The 26,132-nt window shown below is 33.2% G+C and overlaps 1 protein-coding gene across 2 annotated transcripts in view; it reads right to left on the bottom strand.

Moving 5' to 3' along the window:
• Nucleotides 1-26,132, bottom strand: part of MTREX (Mtr4 exosome RNA helicase) — a 164,428-nt gene that overhangs the window by 66,832 nt on the left and 71,464 nt on the right. The window contains exons 9-18 of one of the 2 annotated variants that reach the window (XM_077117151.1): nucleotides 25,727-25,851; nucleotides 25,057-25,107; nucleotides 24,556-24,654; nucleotides 24,006-24,108; nucleotides 22,696-22,827; nucleotides 21,589-21,668; nucleotides 20,165-20,275; nucleotides 17,961-18,062; nucleotides 14,838-14,963; nucleotides 4,955-5,105 (exon numbers count right to left, since the gene is read on the bottom strand). In XM_077117151.1, coding sequence (XP_076973266.1) covers nucleotides 4,955-5,105; nucleotides 14,838-14,963; nucleotides 17,961-18,062; nucleotides 20,165-20,275; nucleotides 21,589-21,668; nucleotides 22,696-22,827; nucleotides 24,006-24,108; nucleotides 24,556-24,654; nucleotides 25,057-25,107; nucleotides 25,727-25,851 — 1,080 coding nt within the window. The remainder of the gene's footprint in view (nucleotides 1-4,954; nucleotides 5,106-14,837; nucleotides 14,964-17,960; nucleotides 18,063-20,164; nucleotides 20,276-21,588; nucleotides 21,669-22,695; nucleotides 22,828-24,005; nucleotides 24,109-24,555; nucleotides 24,655-25,056; nucleotides 25,108-25,726; nucleotides 25,852-26,132) is intronic. The other variant, XM_077117152.1, reaches the window with a different exon arrangement.

Raw genomic sequence — 26,132 nt, 5'->3', positions numbered from 1 at the left:
CTGAGTACCTACGAAGTTGTATACTGCTCAAATCCACTGCTTCCAGTGCTGACTTCTTTTCCTAACTCACTCTATTACGCCCTCCCTCCACTGTTAAAATGCATGTTAACATAAAATTTACCACTAGTGACATTTAGTTCACTTACAGTGCTGTGCAACCATCACCACTATTTAATTCCAGAATATTTTTATCATCTCCAAAAGAAACTCACACCCATTAAGCAATAACTTCCCACTTCTTCCTCCCACCCCACCCCCCACCCCAGTCCTTGGCATCACTAATCTGCTTTTTATAGACTTTAATAGCTTTTAACTGATTCTTTTTCTGATAATCTGTGTACTGCCATAATGGGTGTTATTACAGATAACTTTCTCTGCTGCTGAGATTTGTAAGAGATCTCTCTATATTCTAGATATTAGACCCTAACCATATATATAATTCATAAATATTTTCTTCCATTCTATAGGTAATCTCTCTATATTTTTGATGGTATTGTTCTTTGACGCACAAAATTTTAAATTTTGATGAAGTCTCATTTATTTTTTACGTTCTTACTCATATTTTTTGGTGTATTATCTAAGAAACCAATGCCAAATTCAAGGTCATAAAGATTTACCCCTATGGTTTCTTCTAAGAGCTTTATGGTTTTAGTTCTTACATTTAGGTCTTTAATCCATTTTGAGTTAATTTTTGTATATGGTGTAAGGTAAGGATTCAGCTCCATTCTTTTGCATTTGGTTGTCCAGCTTAGCAACATTTGCTGAAGAGATTATTTTTTCTTTATTGAGTGGCCTTGGCACCACTGTCAAAAACCAAGTGACCACAGACACACAGGCCTGTTTCTGGATTCTCATTCTATTCCATTGATATATGTCAAACTCCTCTATTTACCACTATGTTCTTTAGTTTCTTTTTCTACAATATGAATACAACAACAGCACTCTTATTTTACAAGACTATAGCTAGGGATTAATTGACAAAGGATATGAGAAGTACCTAGTAACAGTATGGCACATAAAAAGCACTCAGTAAGGATATTACAATTGTATTATTTTTATTACCATTCTCAATGCTTTCTCAAATTGTTTCCTTTAACTTCTATTCTTTTGCATGCCCTAAGCATATGGCATCCTTTCTGGTTATTTTCAAATGAACTGTGTTTGTAGGAATTGTATTCCACTGATTAAAAACAGAGACTGTTATCCATAATAGCACACATATGGCAGTAAACAAATATCAGAAAAACAAACTAAAAAACTGTAACAGATTATCTATATAGATTAGAGTCAATAAGAAGTTACATGAGAAGGAAAATTGACAATGGAACGATAATGCTACTGCAAAAGTAACAGGAATCAAAGTTTGGAGGAATCAGTGAACAGTAACTTATCAGCTTTTTGTCTCTTTGGATTTCCCTATTCTAGATATTTCATATAAACGTGGTCTTTTGTGACTGGCTTCTTTGACTTAACAAAGTTTTCAAGATTTATTCACATTTTGTTTGCATGTATCAGTACTTCATCTCTTTTTATGGATGAATAATATTTCACTGTATGGATATATCACAACTTGTTTATCCATCCATTAGTTGATATACACTTGGGCTATCTCCATCTGTGGCTATTATGAACATAAACGATGATGTGTAAGTTTTTGTTATCTGTTTTCACTTCTTCTGGATATATATATATATATATATATATATATATATATATATATCTAGGAGCAGAATTGCTGGTTCACATGGTAATTCCATGTTTAATTTATTGGGAAACTACCAAATGTCCTCCACAGCAAATAACCATTTTATATTCCCAACGGCAATGTAAGATGGTACCAATTTCTCCACACCGTCTTCAACACTATCTGACTTTTTTTATTATAGCCGTCCTAATGGGTAATCTCACTGTGGTTTTGATTTGCCACAGACTAATTGTGTTGAGCATCTTTTCATGTTCCTACTGGCCATTTTTGTATATATTTTTAAGAGAAATATCTATTTAAGTCATTTGCCATTTTTCCAGTGGGCTGCCTATGAAATGATAATCCTGCCGCCCCACCAAAATAACACTCTGTGTGCAGAAATCAATGGTATAGCTACGCACCCACAGGAGTTGGGAATATAATGAAATCTGCTTGGATGTTGCTTCCTACTGATTCTCCCATTTCCCATGCCAAGTCATTTTCATGCCCAGACCACTTAACGAAATAATCAACAGTTTGAAAAACACTTTAAGAAGTTGCATCTATTCTACAGCTAAGACTCCATACCTAAAAAGTTAGTAAGTTTAGGCGCAGTCTGTTTTAGCACCAATTTAAAGAAACTCAATTTCTATTTAAACTTTTCTCAATATGAAAACAAAAAAAGGCTTTCGTTTATGTTTTCAAAAGTAACAAGGTATACATATAACAAATTAGAAAGCAAAAATGGAAATTAATGAGATGTTACCCACTATACTGTCAAAAGTTAAGTGAGCACCCTGAGTTCAGGTAAAGCCATTAAAGGAATTTCAAATAAATGGGAAAATATGTGGGGGGGTTTCTATCCTCTATCCTCTACTCTATCTGGGATTATTTTCCATGGAATTACAGAATAATAATAGAACGTGAAGTTCAAAAAGTAATTTACAGGTTGTTAGAATACATTATTTTTAAACAGAAGAAATGAAAAGGTAGGTGCACCAATATGCACCTCTGGCTTGTAACCTTATACTTCTTTAAGAAGTATCTGAAACAGTATCTGAAATTTCTGTTGAAAGAAGGAAAAATGAATGAAACTCCTTCCTTGGTCTCAGCCTGATTTTAGTATCTCAATTCAAACCCCATGTGTATTAGTTAGGGTTCTCTAGAGAAACAGAATCAACAGGGAACACTCACAAATATAAAATTTATAAGTGTCTCATGTGACCGCAGGAACGCAGAGTCCAAAATCTGCAGAGTAGGCTGTGAAGCCAACGGTTCCGATGGAGGGTCTGGACGAACTCCACAGGAGAGGCTCACCAGCCGAGACAGAAGAACATGTTTCTTCTGAATCCTCATTATAAGGCTCTCAGTGATTATATTACGCATCACTCATTGCAGAAGACACGCCCCTTTGGCTGATTACAAATGGAATCAGCTGTGGATGCAGCTGACAAGATCATGATTCAATTCTGTGAAATCTCCTCATTGCAACAGACAAGCCAGCACTTGCCCAACCACCACTTGGCCAAGTCGACACATGAACCTGACCATGACACCATGTTAAACTGAACCTAAATTGTATTAGTCTTGTTTTTTATTCTATTATATAGAGGGCAGATGTGTAGCTACTTTAAAATAAGGTTCTTGGAAACTAGGACCACACTTCCCTATCTTTTTGCTAAGGCCATCACATATCACCAAGCATAAATGGCACTCAATATTTTTAGAAGAAAATAATAAAATGTAGTGTGGCTTGAAATTATAGTCTGCTATTAATTTTAAAAGGTGTATTTCAAAAACTCAACTCTACTTGTGAAAATTTAAATAAAGACAAGTATTAAAACTAGCCAGATTAAGTTTTTTTTTGTTTTTTCCTATTTTATGCCTTTGTTAACCTCGTTTTTCTCAGTTAGAGAACTTTTGACATCTAGATTTTTACATCTATTCTGGTGGTCTTGTTAAAAAGGAAAGACCCACGCTATAATAAAATGCAGCACTGTGCAGGAGCAAAAGTCCAAGATTCTAATCTCAATTCTACCATCAATTAAATGTATAACCTTATTTTTTTAATCTATAAAGTTACAGCTATAATTATCAAAGCCCCTTCTAGTTCTATGGTTTGTAATGAAGAAGCTTATCAAATTTAAGACCTGAGGTAATAAGGAAGAAGAAGAAAAAGCGATGAGCTATCATCCAAGTAAGTGTTAAAAAAAGAGAACTTAATTCACTTGGATCTTCTAACTCTTTGTCATCTCTTTAAGTCACATTATTAAATTTCACTTAATTTTGGCTATATAAAACAAGTGAAAAGTCCTATCAACTATTAAGGTGAGACAAAGGTATCTCAAATTTGCCTTTATTATAAAATAAATTATGATACATTTATAAAATGCAAATGTTATTCAGTCCTTAAAAATCATACTTTCCAAGGATACTTTAAACATTAAAAAGTCAGAATCAATGAGCTAATGAATGTAAAGAAAGCAAGGAATAGGGCAAATCTTTACCAAATGATACCAATTTTAAGTACAATCATAACTATTACAGTAATTGTGCAAAAAAATAAAGAGCCACTAAGTGTTAACACTGTTTCTGTTTAAGATAACAAATGATTTTAACTTTTTTCTTTGTCTTTTGCTGCTTATCTATTCTTTTTTTACAATAACTAAGCATTGTTTTTATAGTAAAATTTATCCAAACCAGTATTTAAATCTTTACCTTTATTGTAGCTTTTATTCAGGTCTATACAATGATAGCCACAATATTTTCTAAGATAAGGATCTGTCACAATTTTACTGGACTAAAAGCATTATCTAAATATTAGAAACTAGAAAACTTGAACTTATATCCAAACTTAAGTATTATGATTCATTAATCATTCAGAAGCTTATGCTATAATGCTCTTTCATAATGAAAATATGGTGAAAGGGCAAGACTAATACACAAGTTTCCTATAGGTCAACTTTTATTACCAAGGTTTTTATTATATTTAATTATTCAGGAACATAAGTAACATGTGATAGATCTATAACCATAAATTATACTAAATTTGAATCAACTTTAGAAATGTGTCCTGTCAGGGTTTTCTTACATCACTTTGAAACGTTCTAGTCAGTTTCACTGACAAAACTATAGCTCTTAACACGTTAAGTAAGGACCAAGATTTTGGCTGACTAGGAAAAAAAAGGCCAAACCAGCCAATAAGGTGGTCTTTTTTGCCGCTTAGTCCCCTAGCTAAACTATGTTTTGCTATAATGACTTTTTACTTACTCTCTACTACTCCTGGAATTGCTCTATAATGCTGAAACTGGTAGAAGGATTTTTCCAACATGTACTCAGGATTAATTTCTTCTACACGTAGCAAGTTCAAAACCATGTTGTAGGTCAAATGGAAAGCACTGTTTAAAGGATCCGCTGACCCCTAGGAGAAAAAAAAAAACACATCAGTGTTGTAGGTTTTTAAAATAACGTTACACAAATATTTTTAATCTGTTATAAACTCCTTGATAATTTAGTCTATGTTAAACCCTATGGAGGTATATTTAAAACTTCTCCTTTAGGTGATTAATATAAATCAATAAAAAAACTGATCTCTGGAAAAGTGAAGGAAAATAAAAAATTAAATAGTACAGTAGTAAAGTACTATTTGCCAAATATCTTTAGCTCTCTGTCTTCAAGCATAGGATAGGATAGCATTTTCTGGCCCCACAAAGTTGGAAGCCAATAAGTTATGGGTGAGGATGATGTGTAACTTCCTGGCCAAGTATTTAACTGCTGCCAAAGGTTACTTTTCCCTTCTGGTACAGTGACTGACAATGTTTAAGATCTGAGTGCTCTAATAAGACTGCATCCTTAACAATGATTAGCAGAGCCTTCCCTATCAATCTGTCATGAACATGTAGTATGTAAGAGAAATAAATTTGAAAGTTACTAGGATTTAGTTTTGTCACCACAGCATAATCTACTCTGTACTGACAGGTATACTAAATTTATTTTAGAATGATATTCTGATAAAAATTACTATATTAAAATTCTTAGTTCCTCAGGATGCCATAAAACTGCTAAAAGTTTTCCCCAAACTTGCAGATCATTTTTCATCTACATTTCAATATTCCTTCTTCCCAACTGTGGTTACTATCAAAGAAAGACCAGGCTATTGAGCTAGCAAGAATAAAATGTTTCTACAATTATGTGATGTAAACTCTTGATAAGGCTTATATTCAGATATTTCCTTGACACTGAGACTTCCAGCTATGTTTCTTCAGAAGTATTTTTTTAATGTAAATCCTTAAGTATAAAAAATGGAATCAGAATTGTGTAGGAGAATGAACAGAGTCTTGGGAGAAACAAGCTGAATTATTAAGAAGCAAAGTGTCACAATGTATGCTACGTGTTTCTAAGTGGTATAGCAAAATAAATAAAATATATTATGCTAAATACAATACACAGGAGAGTATGCTGAGAAATTGGAACTCAAATACCTTGCTGGTGGGAATGTAAAATGGTGCAGCCATTGTGGAAAGTGTTATGGTTTTCTTCAAAAAGTTAAATATAGAACTACCATTTGATTCAGCAATCTCACTTCTAGGTATGTAATTCAGAGAATATGAAAACAGGGCTGCCAACGGATATCTGTACCAATATTTATATAGCAGCATTATATATAATAGGCAAAAGCTGGGGGAAAAACCCAAATACCTGTTAACAAAGGAATGGATAAACAAAACGTGGCACATACACACAATGGAATGTTATTCAACCATAAGAAAACGTAGTTATATAAGACATGATACAACAGGGAAGAACCTTGAAAATTTGCCCAGTGAAACAAGCAAGATACAGAACAAAAATTGTATGATTTTACTTGTAAGAGATAACTATAAACAACAAAATCACGGAGAGAGAAAGCAGATTAATGATTACAAGGAAAGTGGGGAGTGGGGAAGAGTGCTTCTCTGTAAAACAGAAATTTAAAAAATATAAATACACAGTATATAGGTATGTACAGACAGAAAAGCAAAATATTAATAAATGTTGACTCTAGCTGTGAGTTTATTGCTACTCCATCAATTTTTTATATTTGAAAACGTTCATAATAATAAACTGGGGTGGGGGGGACAAATATTCTTAAGAGTAATTGGGTGTTCTTAAGTTGAGGTCCATAGGCTAACCTTATTGCATCCAAAATTTTACATGTGTATATATAGGATTTTGTGAGTAGTAGCAGAGCTTTCATAAGAGTCTCAGAAGAGGGTAATCCTTAACTTCCTAAGAACTAAGAGCCACCCACCTTTGAGAATAGTTAATAAATCCCCAATAAAAATTTATTTTTATCCATTTCCTTTAAAACAGGGCAAAAAGGATGAAGTTAGCATGAAAATCATATTCTTAGAGAAGAGGAAATAAGACATCTTCAGCTACTTTTGAACTTTGCAAACAGACTCAACCTTTAATTTGCTGTTCTTTTTCTCTTCTAATATTATCTCCTCTGAGAAATTTAGGGCCTCAATATTGCAATTTTTCACCCAATCTCTACTTCTGTACAAAGCACCTATCTGAATTCTTGGTCAACTGAAACTCAACACAGCATTGTGACATATCCAAGTGAGCCCAGGATTGTCCCAATTTGAACTGGTATAGCTATTAATAGTGTGTACTTTCATTCTTAAAGTGTCCTAGTTTAGACAATAAATGAAATTTATCTTACTCTTTCCCATTCCTGACCAACTTTTCCTGTCATAGAGATCACAGGTCAATATGACCACTCTTAAGTTTCAACTTAGGAGTTCTTTTATTTCTTTCTTTTGCTTTATCTCCTTTTAACTTATGAATTGCTGCAGATTCTTTTCTCAGTATATCCTTGATCATTAGTCCTTTGTTTTCCTTACCACTACCACCACCCTGTTTCAAAGTTTCATAAAATCTTATCTAGATTACTACAAGGACCATCCAAACTGTTCAGCTTTCAATTTCCCTCCCAATTTATTTGTCATGATGATGTCAGACTAAATTTATATTCCTAAATATAATTTCACTGTGATACACTATACCATGTGGTAACAATAGTCTTATGGACACTTAAATTAGTTTAGTAGGTCGTATCTCCCCATGAGACAGAGTATAATGGAAAATAATATAATGCATCATAGGTGAAACTGTGTTAATTTCAGAAATGATTTCATGTACACACATACACAAAGAAGTACTATGCACTGGACAGGATATAAAATTTATAGCATGCAAAGAGTTGGGTTCAAAAAAAAATTCAAAAAACACAGGCTCAGATGTGAATATCTAATTTAGCAATCAACAAAACACAAATAAATAAATTTTCCCTCATACCTACATATACGCACACACACATTCTTTGTTATCGCAAAACTAGGGTCCCCAAATACAACATGTCAATTCTTGATTCTAAAGCCCCTTTTCTTTCCTAAAATATCTTTCTTGTTCTTCAGCCCTGGAAATCAAAATGCAATCCTTCCTCCTCACTTCATCCTTTGGGGCTTCATTTCTTTCATAAAGCACTAAGCCATCAGTTTAAGTCTACAAACATAGCAAACTTCCCTGAATTAATATTCTTCAGAATAACTTATTTTAGCACAATCATCTGAAATGTCCCTGAATTGGTATTGTTCAGAATAACTTATTCTAGTACTGAGTCATATAGTGCTTACTATTCACTTTCTGTTCTATGTATATTTGCAAATAGTCTCCAAATTCAAAAATGGTCATCACCTACTAAAGATTTAGCATGTGCCAAACAATGAACAGAGTGCATGAAATAATAAATCCTTAATTCACAACATTCGTAACAAGGATGTCTCCATTTTTATCATCTCCATTTAGTAAGAAACAGAGACTCAAAAATGAAGAGGATTGCTCAGGTTAAACATGTCAGTGGTCAAATCCTACTACTAAAAATAGAGAAACTCATATGTTGGTAAAATACTTTTCAAATTTTATGTATTTAAATTGTATTGAAATTTAAATTGATTACAAAAGTCTTTATCGCCAGCCAACCTTATGAAATTTATAAGGAAGGAGAAAGGCAACCAATTTTTTTATTTTTAAAATTATTTATTAATTAAAAAATCAAGAACAAACAAAAATATTAACATATTATTCTGTTCTACATATATAATCAGTAATTTTCAATATCATCACATAGTTGCACAGTCATCATTTCTTAGAACATTTGAATCGGTTCAGAAAAAGAAATAAAAAGACAACAGAAAAAGAAAATAAAATGATAACAGAGGGAAAAAAAAGATTATACATACCATACCCCTTACCCCTCACTTTCATTTATCACTAGCATTTCAAACTAAATCTATTTTAACATTTGTTCCCCCTATTATTTATTTTTATTCCATATGTTCCTCTTATCTGTTGATAAGGTAGATAAAATGAGCATCAGACACAAGGTTTTCACAATCAAACAGTCACATTGTGAAAGCTATATCATTATTCAATCATCATCAAGAAACATGGCTACTGGAACACAGCTCTACACTTCCAGGCAGTTTCCTCCAGCTTCTCCATTACATCTTGGTTAACAAGATGATATCTACTTAATGCATAAGAATAACCTCCAGGATAACCTTTCGACTCTGTTTGGAATCTCTCAGCCATTGACACTTTGTCTCATTTCACTCTTCCCCCTTTCAGTCAAGAAGGTTTTCTCAATCCCTTGATGCTGGGTCTCAGCTCATTCTAGAGTTTTTCTCAATCCCTTGATGCTAAATCTCAGCTCATTCTGGGATTTCTGTCCCACGTTGCCAGGAAGATCCACACCCCTGGGAGTCATGTCCCACGTAGACAGGGGAAGGGTGGTGAGTTTGCTTGCTGTGTTGGCTGGAGAGAGAGGCCACAGCTGAGCAACAAAAGAGGTTTTCCTAGGGGTGACTCTTAGGCCTAATTTTAAGTAGGCTTGACCTATCCCCTGGGGGGTTAAGTTTCATATGAACAAACCCCAAGACTGAAGCTCAGCCTATAGCTCTGGTTGCCCACACTGCTTGTGAGAATATCAAGAATTCAACTTGGGGAAGTTGAGTTTTCCCCCGTTCTCACCATTCCCGAAGGGGACTTTGCAAATACTTTTCTACTCACTGGAGGAAACCAATTTTAAGTAAAGATTATTTACTAACTTAACTTCTAGACAAACATTCAAGGATTCTTTTGATAGCCAAATTGCTTGTTGAAAGTTAAGATTGAGAGAACCAAACAAATCAATTTCCTATGGTAATTTTTGTATTATTACCTTTTCAATGCTGTTCTACTTCTAATGATCACTTGCATTTTAGAATCTATAGTTCATTCAGACAAGTAATTGAAAAAATGCTAGTCTAAGTATTTTTGCATTATGAACCATAAAAGTAAAAAAAATGAAGAAACTGACAAATGTTGGTCTACTTCTTTCCAAAAATGGTCCATAAGTAGTTATTTTCAGTATCTCACAGAGCTAACGTTAAAAACATAGATGTATTCTTCCTAAAATTTCAAAGAATTTAAACAACCAGCAAGGACAAAATTAGTTATCCTACAAATCAGTGTCATTACTCTTAGCCATCAACAATGTGGTTCACTGTTGAAAAGAGCATACCACTAACCAAAAGCAGAAAACCTGTAGTCTCCTAGAACTAGTATTTTATGTATGCTAAGAAACCAGTTAGTTGATTTCACTGGAGCAATGACCCCCATAAAAACATGTTCTTAATCCTTTCCTGTAAGTAGGAGCTCATTATAAATAGGACCTTCTGATGAGTTTAGGTGTGGCTCAACTGAATCAGGATGGGCCCTAATTCCTTTAGAGAAGGCCACAGGGAAATAAGCCGCATGGAGCAGCCAGAAGAGGAAGTAAATAGAGCATGGGCAAGAAAGGAGATGACATTGTCATGTCAACTCTCATGTAACAGAAAAGCCAGGAACCACAAAGACTGCCAGCCAGTCAGAAGATACCAACCACAGGAAGAAGCAAAGCAAGTCCTCTACCCTCTGAAACTGTGACCTAATAAATTCCTATTTACTCAAGGCACTATATTTCTTTCTTTCTTCTTTTCTGTATTTGTTTTAGTAGCTAGGAAACTAATATACTCATCAATTCAGAAATTATAGAAATGGTTTTATTTGTATATGTATTTATATATTATTAATTTAGATCATTAATTTTGTAAACATATATATTATTAATATAATTATATAAATTAATATTAATTAATTGAGTACATTTACTCAAAGTACTATATTTTTATTTCTAAGTACTTTCTGTTGAAAATATGGGCACTATACTTGAATAATATTTATTCTGATTATACTGCAGAAATGCAAAATATCTCTCAACTGCCAAAGGAAAAAAAGATGCATTTACCACTCTTTTTGGAAGGCTTTTAACATACTTTCCTGCTGACTAAACTTCTGATTTGGGCAAAAGTTATACTGAATCTAATTTTTGGCTCTTATACTATATTAAGTATATCAAAAAACGAAACTGCTATCTTGTGTCCAGTTCCATTTGAGCTAACAGTTGACACAGCTATTCAATAATTTAAATGTTATGAATTAGAAGGTATTAGATAAACAATAAGACTCTAATTGCAGTATCAGAACTGGAAAATCTGAATAGGTTTCATATTGCTCTTTAATACACCAGCATACTAAAAAAAAAGGAAAAATTATTAAAATATTTAAAATTCAAGATTTTAATATGAATTAAACACATGCCCAAATATATAAATATATATGTGTGTTGAGGTGATGAAAATTCTGCCAATATTCTTTAGCCAACAAGCAATGAACGGCATGTATTTTGCCATGTTTCTGGCTATGACTGACTGCTTAACCCAACAAATGGAAAAATGATCAAATATGACAAAGAGATCTGAATTTTTTATTAATGTACAAAGTATATGAATTCATTTCTACATAAAAGGTAAAAATGAGTAAGCAATGTATTTTAATTTTCATTTCAGAATATAACTTTAAATATTCAGGCTTTCTATTCATTTAAGTCTTATTACTTGCTGACTTCTAGGTTAGTGGGATAAGATGCCCCAGGGTGCCGTCCACCCACACAATCTTTGACCAACTGGCAAAGTCATCTTCACCAAAACTCCAAAAAAACAGTGAAGGTTGCAGTAACTGGGCAAGGGCCAAATTAAGAAAAAGCAGAATGAAAAGAAAACAGCTTGCGATGCTCTTGCCAGGTCTTCTCTAAACCCCTCCCCAGTGCAATGTGGAGTCAATCCACATTGGGAAAGAACAGTCTCTTCAACAAATGGAACTGGGGAAACAGGATGTCCATATGCAAAAGAATGAAGTGGACCCCTACCTCATACCATATACAAAATCACCTCAAAATGTATCAAGGAACTAAATATTACAATCAGAATTATAAAACTCATAGAAGAAAACAATGGAAGCATCTTTAGGACTTTATACTAGGCAATGGTTTCTTAGATTTTTCATCCAAAGCATGAGTAACAAAATATTAAAAAATAGATAAATGGGACTAACCAAAATTTAAAATTTATGTGCATCAAAACGATTTCATTAAAGTAAAAAGAACCTACATAATGGGAGAAAATATTTGGAAACCACATATCTCATAAAGGTTTAATATCCAGAACATATAAAAGAAATCCTACAACTCAATAAAAAAAAGACAGACAGCCAAATTTAAAAATGGGCAAAAGACTTGAATAGACATTTCTCCAAAGATGTGCAAAAGGGCAAAAAGCACATGAAAAGGTGCTTGACATCATTAGTCAGGAAGGAAATGCAAACGAAAATCACAAGATAACATTTCACACCTATGAAAACAACTATTGGAGAGGATGTGGAGAATAGGTACTCATTCATTATTGGTGGAATATAAAATGGTGCACCTGCTGTGGAAGACAGTTGGGTAGCTCCTCAGAAAGTTAAGAACAGAATTACCACATGACGTTTCTATCCCACTTCTAGGTACATATTCCAAAGAATTGAAAGCAGGGACTAAAACAGATTTTTGCACATAGATATTTATAGTGACATTACTCATAAATGTCAAAGACAAGCAAGTCAAGCGTTCATCAACATATGAATGGATAAGCAAAATATGGTATATACACAGAATGGTATATTACTCAGTTGTAAAAAGGAATGAGGTTCTGATACATAGGCCAACACTGATGAACTCTGAAGACATCATATTGAATGAAATAAACCAGGCATAAAGGAACACATATTGTATTTTTTTATAAGAAATAATTAGAATAAGCAAATTCACACAGACAGAAACTAGAATAAGGGTCTACAAGGAGATGGGTGGAGGTAGAGAATGGGAAATTAGTGCTTAAAATGTGGAATTTCTATTAGGGTTGATAGGAAAGTTTCAGTAACAGAAGGTGGTGATGGTAGCACAACATTGTGAACATAATTGTGAACATATTTAACAGTACTGGATCATATATTTGAACCTTTATTGTGCTCTGAGGTACTGAAGAGCAGTACTACAAGGTAGTAAGGAGCATAGACTCTGAACCAGACAATTCAGAAGCAAGATTTTAACAATAATATGTCTTTGGGCAAATTATTTAACCTCTGCATTTCTTTCTTACTTATTATACGGTAGGAACATTCTCTAAGTATTAGTTGTTGTTATTCTTACCAAATGGATTCCCTATAAAGTCTTTAATGATAGTAAAACCACAAGAAAAATTCAGTTACAAAAGACCACACATTGCATGATCCCATTTATATGAAATGTCCAAAACAGGCAAATCTAAAGAGACACAAAACAGACTAGTGATTGCCTAGGGCTTAGGGTTGGAGATGAGTTTGGGAAGAAATGAGGAGTGACTGTTAATGGATACAGGGTTTCATTTCAAGTGATGAAAATGTTCTAAAATTAATGGTGGTGATGGTTTCAAAACTCTGTGAATATACCAGAAGCCATGGAAATGGATGAATTGTATAGTATGTGAAAATACCTCAATAAAGCTATGAAAAATAAATACTATAGAACTTTACACTGACAGGGTAACAAATCTAAAGACAGTAAGTAAACTGAAAGAAAAAAAATGTACTAAATGAACCAGAGGCTGTTATCAAAACATTACCTTCCACAGTCTGGTAATCTGATTCTCTTCTTTCCATACACAGAGTATAAGGAAAGAAAAGCAATGTTTATTTTATCTGACACAATTTGAATAAAAGAAGAAATATACAAATTTTCAGTTAAGTAATTTTATTCCATGAAGAACTAAGGTCATAGAGATGCTTAAAAAAAGATTTTCATGTGTTAATCTTTGAAAAGGAAAATAAGACACCATATGATCACTATGAAAACACAGATGCAAGCTTTGTCTTTACATACACCTTTACCTATTTTTACTTTGGCATACTAGGCTTCCCACCATACCTCAAATTCACCACAGAGTTCCCAAGTCTTAAAGAGAAATTCAGGACAGTTTATTTCAGAGATACAGACCTCAGTATGTCTTAACATGTTATGAAGTTTTATATTAAAAAGCTAGTGAGCTGGAAATTATTACTGATTTTAGTTAAGTATTAAGTTTCTATTTTATTAACCATTTTTCCCTAAGAATTTGTTTAATAACTTCTTACAACACAGAGAAGGAAAGCACCTAGGTGAAACTTCCTTGAGAAGTTCTTCAAAATAAAATAAATAAAACAAAAATCAAAATTCTAGTCCACCCAAAATACTTATAAATAAGTACTAACCAACTAAAATGAATAGGCTAGTGTTAAATAAAGTTAAAATTTTAATTATGATTGGGATATATATAACCCATAAATAGGTGGAATTAGAATGATAGATTGCAGAGTTAGTTTACTATTGCACCATGCAGTGGAAGGGGTGTGGATTGCCAGAAAGGACAGAAATGTTTAGTTTGCCCTCCAAATTTAAGATAACTCCATATCTGCCCCTCTGTTATATGAGTTGTTGTTCATCTACCAGAAAAAAGAAGAAGGGCACATGGTATCAGTATAGTGGACAATTACTCTTCTACCTCCACAAGTCCGGAGAGTTTAATAAATTAACTCTCATCTACTTAGAAAGGTATGTGAACTGACACAACTAATTTTGAAGCGGCTCCTGAAACGTGTTTCTAGAACTTTTGGTGAGGGGTCTTAATTCAGTTACCTTAAGTAGCTGTTTGCCAATTGTTGGACTTATCTTTTCATCCACCATAAGAATTACAATTCCTCTATCATCCATTCCCCTTCTTCCAGCACGACCAGACATCTGGATGTATTCACCAGAGGAAATCTGAATGAACATAAGATTTTAAACTTAGGAGAAAACCAGGTAAAAAAAACATATTCTTAAACATTTTCTTATAAAATGTACAAATACAAGTTATATATTCTAAGAAAGGAAACATGACAAAAACAACATTAACTTTTAGAAGAGTTTAACTGAAAGTACAAAGTGCTGAACACTTAAGAATCATGTTACAAAATTGAATTTTAGCTCCCAAATGACTTAATTTCAACACTAGACCAATTACTATTAATTTACACTTTTAAATATACCAAACCACAGGGATACACTGGCTAGTTGGCAGTCATAAAAAAATACTTTTGAGTGAGATATTCTGGAAAACAGGAATCTCTAAGAAAGCAAACAATAACCCAAACTCAACTAAATACAAGTTTTGGCTTGATCATATCGAATTTTCTTAATCTGCAAAAAAAGATTAATTTTAAAAATTAATTTTTTTTGTTGTTTTTTTAAAAGCACAATTCTCTCCCATATTCTCAATATATAAGCTTGGAGTTTAGTGGATTTTTTCTCAATAGAAGCAACGTACTGGAGCAGGATTAGTAATCTTTCCATGTATAGGATTTCAGGGTAGCAGTGAATTCACATGAACACTAGGTAAAGTTTAAGTACATGTGCATTTTTCTCCTATGCCAAGGGTTCAGAACTTTCAGATTCTCAAAAGAAATCTATGACTTAGGAAGAGCAAAGAGCCACTATGCTACCACTATGCTACCAGAAAGCATAGCAACAGCATCAGAAACAGAGCTGACAACCTGGAGTGAAGAAGAGACCTGAAAAATAAACAAAAATTAAAAAATGCCTGTAAAGATCAGAGAACATTTCAAAAGGGCAGTTCAGAAAAATTTCAACAGGACTACCCAAGGACATCACTAGATTATGGCACATTGCAATGCTTTAATTTTATAATTATGATTATGAAACATCAACAAAAGATTGCTTTCTTAAATGTAATTATCCATTGTAGCATGCCCTACCCTTATCCTGAAGTTTATGTAACTCTCAGAAATGGGCAAGGAGATACCAGAGAGCAAGTAAAGTTAAAAAGATTCATTACTTATTTTCTTGCAGCATCGAGTGTATTCAGGAAATTAAAGAACTTTAAACTGACATATTACGGAGAACTAAAAATTTTACATTAGATTAAAATAAAAGACATACATGAAATACTTCCAACGGTTTACAATTAAAATCATATTCTATGTGGATTAGCCCTTCTCAACCTTAAAAAGGTTACAGGTTACAGAAAATTCCTGAAGACTATGTAAAAATTTCTAGAGAAAAGGCATTGCCTTACCATACCTATGCTTCTCTTTTGTTATGTAGTCCAAACATTTAAAAATAAAACAAATGAAGAAAAATACCTTGCCTTTAAATTCCACCATGGGTTGTTATCTGTGTTTTGATGATTATTAATTATTGCCAGAACATTTTCCTAAGTAGAAAAGTATCACCACTTTCAAAGACAAAAAAAGGATTAATTGCATATTTATAATTTTTCTGCAATGCCAGAAAATGCAGACTTCGGCTCACACCTGGAGACTCAAACTAGAATATTTTCTTCCTCCACCTGTTTTTTACTCCTCTGAATGCACTACTGTCTGTCTTGCTAGTAGTTACCCATCTATTGTTGCTCAGTTTAGGGACTGCCTTCTCAATGAAGACTTCCTGACACCCTTATGTACAAGTGACATCCTATTAAACAATATCTACTCTAACATTTCACTGTACTCTTCGACCTACAATCAGAAGTAAGTACAATTATTAACTTCCACCCACTACTTTAAAGTAAATGGACTCTAAAGTAGCAATTTTCTTCTTAATTTTAGTTTCCCTAATCCCTACCATATTTCTAGGCTTATAGCTAAAGTTTGCTGTTTGCTGAAAAGACTATTCATCTTTGGATTAAGGATTTACTCTTTATCCCAATACTCTATTTCACCCATGCTTTCAACTTTCTCTCTTTCCTTCTGTCTTGGGAAAGAGGTACATGCAAACTTACTGAGAACCCCTATTTTAAATATTAAAACTAAATCAGGGTGGAGGGTCAAGGGTAGCTCAATGGTAGAATTCTTACCCACCATGTGGGAGAACTGAGTTTGATTCCCAGACAAAGCACTTGCCAAAAGAAAAAAAAAACTACATCAAGAGCTAGAATTGCAGCTATCATAGTAGGAATGCTTTAAATCCTTTAAACTTGAAAGGAAAGATAATTCTAGATAGATTTAATACATTTTAAAGCATTCGTGAATCGTTTATTCACTATCTCCATCTCACCTCGATGAGTTTTTTTTTTTCTCAAAGACAGGATTTTAGAGAATCTGAAGTCTAATCTTGACCACCTTGTTCAGGTACAAATTCTTGAGTATCTGGGACTGAGCAACTCAAAGATTAGCAAAATAGAAGGTAATTCCTGAGTAGACACTCTCCCAGAATAAACAACAATATGGAGGCCTTTTCCCTATAAAAGCAGTTTAAAAGTTAGAGTGGAAAGGAGACTATTTCTCAAAGGGAAACAGAAAATCTATTCATCTTTAAACTATGAAATGGTGACCTATAAAGACCCAAGTGCTATCATTTGGTTAAAGAAAGCGAAAATGCATACACATAAATTAAGTGAGTTACTCTCAAGCCCATTTTAGAGCCACTTATTTAACTTTCCCTATTCCTCCACCTCTAAACTTCCACTACTCACTGGACCAACATAACCTGGTTTCAAACTTAAGTGACCTTCCCCACACCACCCTGTATACCATACGTGTCGCTACTCCTGGTTCTAATGAAGGTTACCATGGCCCAGAAATCATGTTACTATAATCATCATCTTTTCCCTAGATTATTACAAACCTTAAATGATTCCGATTTTTATAACCATTTAAAATTTGGTTACAAAGCATTAAAATGGTTTCATGACATAAGCCAAAGTTACCTAAGGTATAACAATTAAAGATGAAAATCATTTCAATATACATATTAACTTACCCATCGGAAATCTTTCCCATCAAATTTGCGGGCATTTGTAAATAAAACAGTTCTAGCTGGCATGTTAATTCCCATAGCAAAAGTCTCTGTGGCGAACAAGGCCTAAATAAATGAATAATTATGTAAACATACTTTAAACTAGTTTTATAAGTTTCAAGTATAAAAATAAATATACCATATTCTTTTTCATTTTCAATTAGCCATTCACTACCCCTTACAAAAATAAAACAGAAAACATGGTATTCCTAAAAGGTGCTATCTATTATACATAAGTTTACGAAATAATATCTAAAGTCCCTTACAATACAAAAACTTACTAATTTGGGGAAAATAGTCCTTAAATTTCCAGGGGTTGTAACTGGAGAGAAGACTACTTGCCTAATGAACAAAACTTCAAACTGTGGAAATTTCCTGGCTTCCTGACTGATGATACAGCCATTTGGGGGACAACTTTGACTTTAGGATCTCTGAGAAGCGATCAGAATCACTGGCTCTTTAAGTTCACTTCTAACACTTTCCTAACAAAAAAGTGGTAAAAGCACACAAAGACGTATGTACAAGTAACTTTATTATTAAATTCTAAATTTTATCAACAGGGAAGATAAAAATAAACCATATCTGAATTCATTTGTATGATAGTGGATATTTTGGGATGTGGAGGGAAAGGATGGTCTTTCATTTATAATTTATGGACAAGTGTTCTATTTGAATATACAGAAAAACAGTATCACATATTTAAAAAGAAAGATTCCTTAAAAGTGGAACTCAGCAAATATACAATATCCAGAAAAGATCAACAGGGTCTTACTATGACTCAGATACAAATAATGACTAATTCTTAATCTAAAATACTTCAAAGTAGATTTTTTCAGGGTGACTAAATTTCTTTTAAATATTCTACTTAGTCCTGAAGTTCTAATAATAACTCTCTATGCTGGTTTGAAAGGATGTATGTTCCCTAGAAAAGCCATGTTTTCATCTAAATCCCATTTCGTAAAGGAAGAATATTTCCTATTCAACACTGTTATGTCTGAATCTGTAATTAAATCATCTCCCTGGAGATGTGATTTAATCAAGAGTGGTTGTTAAGCTGGATTAGATGATGACATGTCTCCACCCATTTGGGTGGTCTTGATAAGTTTCTGGAGTTCCATAAAAGAGGAAATATTTTGGAGAATGAGCGATTAAGAGACAGCAGAGCAGAATTATACAGCCAGGAGAAGAGTGCACCAGCTTGTGACCTTTGGAGAAGAAGAAGGAAAATGCCTCCCGGGGAGCTTCATGAAACAGGAAGCCAGGAGAAGGTAACAGAGGATGCCATGTTTGGAGGATGCCAGATGAGAGAGGAACCCTGACCGTTTTCACTACGTACCTTTCCAGATGGGAGAGAAACCCTGACTGTGTTTGCCATGTGCCTTCTCACTTCAGAGAGAAACCCTGAACTTCACTGGCCTTCTTGAACCAAGGTATCTTTCACTGGATGCCTTGGATTGCACATTTCTATAGACTTGTTTTAATTGGGACATTTTCTCAGCCTTAGAACTGTAAACTAGCAATTTATTAAATTTCCCTTTTTAAAAGCCATTCTGTCTCTAATATATTGCATACTGGCAGCTAGCAAACTATAACAATCTCTAACAATGATTTTTTTTCATTCGAATCTGATTTTAAACCTAATGTAATCTGGGTCATATATAGCCTTATGACTGTTTTGAACTTGTTTCCCATTTTTAATATCCATTTCTGGGTATAGACAAACTTAATTTTTTTAACCAAACTTTCTATGGCTTAAAATAGAACAACCTCAAAACTCTTTTTCCTAACTCTAATCAGAAATTCTCCTTGTCTTCTCTAAGATCTTCCTTTTAATCTGTTTGTAGAAAGGAGACCATTTATGGAATCAACCCCCATGTCAAATAATTAAAAATAGCTCCTTCTCCAAAATGCCACATCACATCTAATGGTGTTACCACTTCTTACTTTAAGACTAGAAAAGGAAACTATTTTTTTACTTCTAAGTAAAATTTTCTGAAATATAACACTAGGAATAAAAATCAAGTTTATCATTTGAGCCATGCCATATGACTGATTAAAAACACACACACACACATATACAAAACTGCCTATGAACAGAGTTCTATATAAATTCCAAACAGTTCACAGAACATAGTTCTGAGGCATCATAAATAAATATAATATCATACCTTTATCAATCCTTCAGAAAAGAGGATTTCAATAGTTTCCTTCAAAATAGGAAGTAAACCACCATGGTGAATACCAATCCCCCGCTTCAAAAGAGGAAGAACATGTTCAACCTATGATTTTGGAATAAACTTTATTTTTTAATGCTGTGAGGATAAGGAAATTAAAAATGTTCAATTAAATTAAGAAAAATGGGTAATTCATCAAGAAAGGTGTTCTGTGCTTGAAACAGAGGTTATATAATCTTTTCGAATAAAAGCAAAACCCAAACTTATATTCACATAGCTCATTAAAGTCAAACACAATATAATTCTGGCCTATCTTAACAAGAAAGGCATGTCATTTTACCTTAAATCACTTTATAAGGACTGAGCTGTTTCATTCCTAGCATCACTTCATCTCCTCCAAAAAAAAAATTACAAGCTATAAGGACAAAGTTTGCATCTGTATAAAATAACTTGAAGGATACAGCCCACTCAAATGAAAGAAAAATTACTATAAACATTTCATAAAAATATGTATTTCATTTAAAAATGAATGCATTATGGAAGAATTAATTCTCATTAACAGGAAGAATTACTCATTAACACTATATAAAGTGCCACTAAGTACCCACAATTAGAACTGTGCTAGGATACAATGTATGAAGATGAGACTCAGTCTTTAAACTCTAATAACTCATCTGTGAGGAAAAATTATAATTTTTTTAAAATTAAACATTGCTTTAAATACAAAGAAATGCTACAATCTTATCGTAAATCACCTATAAAATAAGGCATTAATTTGTAAAGCAGAGTGTGACTCCCAATTTTTCTGTTCACAAAATAAAACTTTCATGTACAGGGTTGGATTACAACAGTTCTCAGCTTTGGGTATACGTAAGAATCACCGGAAGAGCCTTTAAAAATTTTCTAATGTCAAAGATACACACCAGACCAGTTAAATTACAATCTCTAGTTAAATTACTTTAACTAGAGAGTTAAAGTACAATCTCAGTACTTTTTAAAACTCTCCAGGCAATTCCAATAAATAACCAAAGGAAAATATCCCAGATTAAAGTAAAGTTGACATTAAATTCCTCAATAAATACATATGTTTCATTAGATGAACTCTACCTAGTGAATTGTTTGGTAGCCTTATGAATTAAGAAATTTAAGTACTTGCAGTGAGGATTAAAATTTTTTAGTATTAGACACAGAAACATCAATTTCTAGACCATGCTAGCTTTCAGAGAAAGTTTCTATTAGACAGCAAATCTTTTCTGCTGTCACCTTTCCAAATATTTAAAATATAAATAAAGGTATCATTTCAGTGCACACACCAACAACATATTTGCTGCAATTTACAAACAGTGCAAAACCAGAAAATGCAACTATATACTGTCTTTTAATATCTACACTTATTATTAATGATATTAAAGACTCACCTGAGGTAACTTTTTATCTTCATCAGACAAGCAGTCAATTGCATTACTGAATACTTCTTCAACCATTTTCTTTTCTTCATCTAACAGAGAAAATCCAGGGGTACAAAAATATCACATCACACAAACGAAGAAAGGAGAGTAAAAGAGTAAAAGTAAAGAGTAGTATTTAAGGTAGTCAAAAGAAAGATAAAAATTACCACCTAATTATTTACTAGAATTCACTGCCTTTAAAAACATTATCTAGCATACTTAATCCACGAAAAAGTCTTTTAAAAAAACACAATAACAATAAACTACACTATACATTTTCATATAACTACCTTATTCAACTTTAACAATTACATGACACAGTAAATAAGTGGCACTGCTACTAAGTATTAGACCCATACTTCCAAAGCACAAGTTCTTAACCATTACACTGCCTTCTTATACACCATCAAAGAGTATTCAATAAATACTTGAATTAATCAATATATTATGCTGCAACTTTAAACATATTCAGCACTTGTATGTTGTGGGCTGGTATTCAGCACACTGCAGTTCTTGGCCAAACGACTCTACTTCTGTGTAACTTTAGGTGAATTACATATAAACCTATGAAAATAATTTATTAATTGGCTAAAAGTTATCTTACTTTGTTTGAGAGCTATAACAAACTTGGGTAAAGGGCAGGTCTTCCTACTTTGGAATCTAGAAAAATGAAGCACAGTACCTTCTGCACAGAAGGTGTTAGACCAAGAGATCTACCATTAAGTAGTCTGAAAGAGAACCACAATAACAGGAGCTTCTGGCAATTAAGAACAAGAAAGTATGATTCTAATGCTTCTTGATAGGCTTCTTTGGATTTTTTTGGGGGTGGTGGGGTGGTGGTGGTGAATGGTCTGGGAAACAAAAGGCTCCTTTGGATTTATATACAGCAGCACACTTCCTCTCAGTAGAAGGGAGAAATGGCTTCTCAAATGCTTTTATAAATGTACTGAGTATCTACTATTGTAATATAAGGTAAAATGCAAATCCCAGCAATATACAGAAGATAATGTATTACTAGAAATATAGTTGACACTATTTTCATGAAACATTAAACCACACTGAAATTATGTATAATACCTGTGTTGAAATCTAATTTGGTCATCTGAAGAGCATAGGCTTCACAATCTTTCTTACTAAAACTGAAAATAATTACAGGCTGAAAATTTCTTTCCATAATCATCTTCACGATCTTGAACACATTTGATGGTCCTGTAAAAAGATTGGATGATCACACATAAAAATTAACTCAAAGTGGTTCATAGCTCTAAATATAAGAATTAAAACTATAAAAATCTAAGAAGAAATCTCTGTGACTTTAAGCTAGGCAAAGTCTTCTTAATTATAACAACATAAGCACAAGTGGTAAGATATAAATTGAACTTCATCAAAATAAAACTTGATGGAGTCAATGAATGCCATCAAGAAAATGAAAGATGCCCCATAGAATGGAAGAAAATATTTCCAAACCATATCTCTGATAAGAGATTTGTATCTAAAATATACAAAAACTCATATATCTCAATAATAAAGACAAATACAATTTAAAAATGGATAAAGGATCTGAAAAGACATTGTGCCTAAGAAGATATACAAATGGCCAATAAGCTCATGAAAATACGCTCAACATCAATTTGCCATCAGAAAAATGTAAATCAAACCATAATGGGGTGCAAGGGTAGTTTGGTGGTAGAATTCTCTCCTGCCACACGGGAGACCCAGGTTCAAGTCTGGGCCCATGCACTTCCTCCCGCAAAACAAATAAGCAAACAACAGTAAACAAACAAACAAAAATTCAACACACGGTGCCGCAATAACAGGATACTCACATGGAAAAAGAATGAAATGTGACCCCGCCATACAGCATACCAAAAACCAAAATAAAACAAAACAATAATACAAGGATATACAAGGATACCACTTCCTACCCACTAGGATGATTATAATAAACCACCACGTGTTAGTGAAGACATGGAGAAATTATAATAAACCACCAAGTGTTAGTGAAGACATGGAGAAATTAGAACCATTACACACAGCTGGTAAAAAAGTAAAATGGTGCAGTCATTTTGGAAAAATTCTGTCAATTCCTCCTACAGTTAATACAGTTATCACATGCTCAAAATTCCATTCCTATATATATAGCTAAGAGAAACGAAAACCTATGTCCACACAAAAACAACTTGTACACAGACATTTAAAGTAACATATTCATAGTAGATAAAAAATGCAAACAACCCAAGTGTCCATCACCTGATGAACGGATAAATAAAACATGGTATATATCAACAGAATGGAATTTTATTTGGCCGTAACAAGGAATGAGATACACATGTTACAATATGGATGAACCTTAAAAACAACACGCTAAGTGAAAAATGTCAAATTACCTTTTGTTCCTCCTTTCCGCCCCTTCTGGTCTCCTTTTGCCAAGTCACCCGCATCTCGAAGTACTTGCATTGCTGTATTAAAATTATCTTCTCTGAAGTCACCCTGGAACAGATTTTTTTTCATGCAATTTTACTAATATTTAATCACAGAATTCAAACATTTCTCATACCTCAACAACTTCTTCATATAACTAAAATTTAGTACAATATTTAATTCTAACAAAGTTCAGTAAAATAATTTTAAAAGTTGTTTGATAATAAAACTGTGAAAAGACAAACATGAGATATATGAAACCTGTCTGGAATCCCCATTTTCCAAACATTAAAAAATATTTGGAAAAGAGGGAAATTCAATTTGTTCATAAGAAAAACACACCTTAAGTACAATTTTTGGAATGAAAATTCAAAAAAATTCAACTTTAGATTGTAAAAAGGTACTTAAAAAATAAAAGGGTCTCTGTCATTATTCTCTAGTTAAAAATTAAGGAAAAGCAAGCTACAAACTATAAAGTATGATACAACACATGTTAAGAATGACAATCACTCTTACATTTTCATCAACCACAAGATGGAGACCATCTCCCCCTGCTGGAAAAATGTAATGCTGCAACGGAGTAGGCCGATAATCTGTGTAAATTACATGGCAAGGCTGTTTAAAGAAAGAAAGATATTTAAACATATAAATTTTACTTCTTCAAAATAAAAGTATATATTTGATCTACCTAGAGGACCCTGGAGAAATAAAATTTTGAATTCAGCATATCACGAAGAGAAAACTTTTTTTTTTTTACCTTTAAGATCTGGACAAAAGAAAACTCTGGAAAACTCAGACCTATTAAGTTAGACTATCATCTTCCCAATTTACCAGTTCCCTCAACAAGGGCAAATACATGACATAGGCTTCAATAATTATCTGGACCCATACCCTACAGCTGGAATAACATAACTAGGGAGGATGCCTGCTTCTGTGGAGCAATAACATGATACAGAAGAGGGCTCCCTGAAGAAAAATGGGACTATTTTGCCACATGGAGATTTTTCAAAGCCTTACTACAGCAGCAGATTGATCTAGCTCCTTCAGAAGATCCACTGGGTTTCTATCCTACAGAAGCAACATAGAGGAATGTTAGAATATTTTTAGAAAGACAGAAATAAGGTCATAGGGATGTGAGCATAAAGGAAAATAAGGGCAGGAAAATAAAACCAAGAATAAATTCAGTACGCATAAACAAGTCTTTGTTATAAGGGCTTATATAGCTGCTAAACGTGAACTAGTAAACTTAAAAACTGCAAAGAGAAAATAGTAAAAAGTTTCAGAGTTCAAATGATGAAATCAAATCAGAGCCTCAGAGGATGCCCAGATTTTCTTGGTACTGTGGCCTTAAAGGAAATTCTCTACTGTGCATTTGTGGCTCAGTGTATAAATAAATGCAATAGTTCCTAATCTGGCAGATCATCAAAAACAACTTAGGAACTTTTAAAAAACAGAGATTACAAAACTCTACTTACAGAGGTTTTCATTTATTGAGTTGATATAGGGTTCAGAAATTAGCAATTTTTAAAAGCTAGTCAGTTAGTTTTGATAAGATGCCTGATTTCAGGACGTGTTTCACATGAAAATTTCTTTATGCTAGGCAACAATAGGAATAACTCATAGGACATAGGAAGACAAACCTATACATTTTGAATACTGAGGATATCAGTAAAGGCAAAGAAAATACCTGTTTATGTAAATGACAAATCCATTCCGCAAACTGTCGAGCATTTGGAATAGTAGCCGAAAGAAAGACATAGTGTACATTATCAGGAAGCAAAATAATAGTTTCCTCCCATACCACACCACGCTCTGGAAGAAAAAAATTATACCTTGGAATTCTATGCCTCTTTAATGACAGTATCTAAAATTATTTTTTTCTCAAGCTCAATAATTAGAAATGTGCATAAACCACTTTACCCAAGGACACTTTTAGTCACAGACCCATAGTGAAAACAATTTTAGTTTGCATCATAAATTTATTCAGGATACCAAATCACTATAACACAACATACTCAAATAAAATCTAGCAAAGAGTAGCTGTGGCTGAATCAGATTGAAAAAAAAACCCAGGTGAAAAGGAAGGACAGTAT

This window comes from Tamandua tetradactyla, chromosome 9, assembly GCF_023851605.1.
Source record: "Tamandua tetradactyla isolate mTamTet1 chromosome 9, mTamTet1.pri, whole genome shotgun sequence".
Classification (NCBI taxonomy): domain Eukaryota; kingdom Metazoa; phylum Chordata; class Mammalia; order Pilosa; family Myrmecophagidae; genus Tamandua; species Tamandua tetradactyla.
Note: the sequence above shows the minus strand (reverse complement) of the source record. Positions and strands in the feature narration are given on the sequence as shown.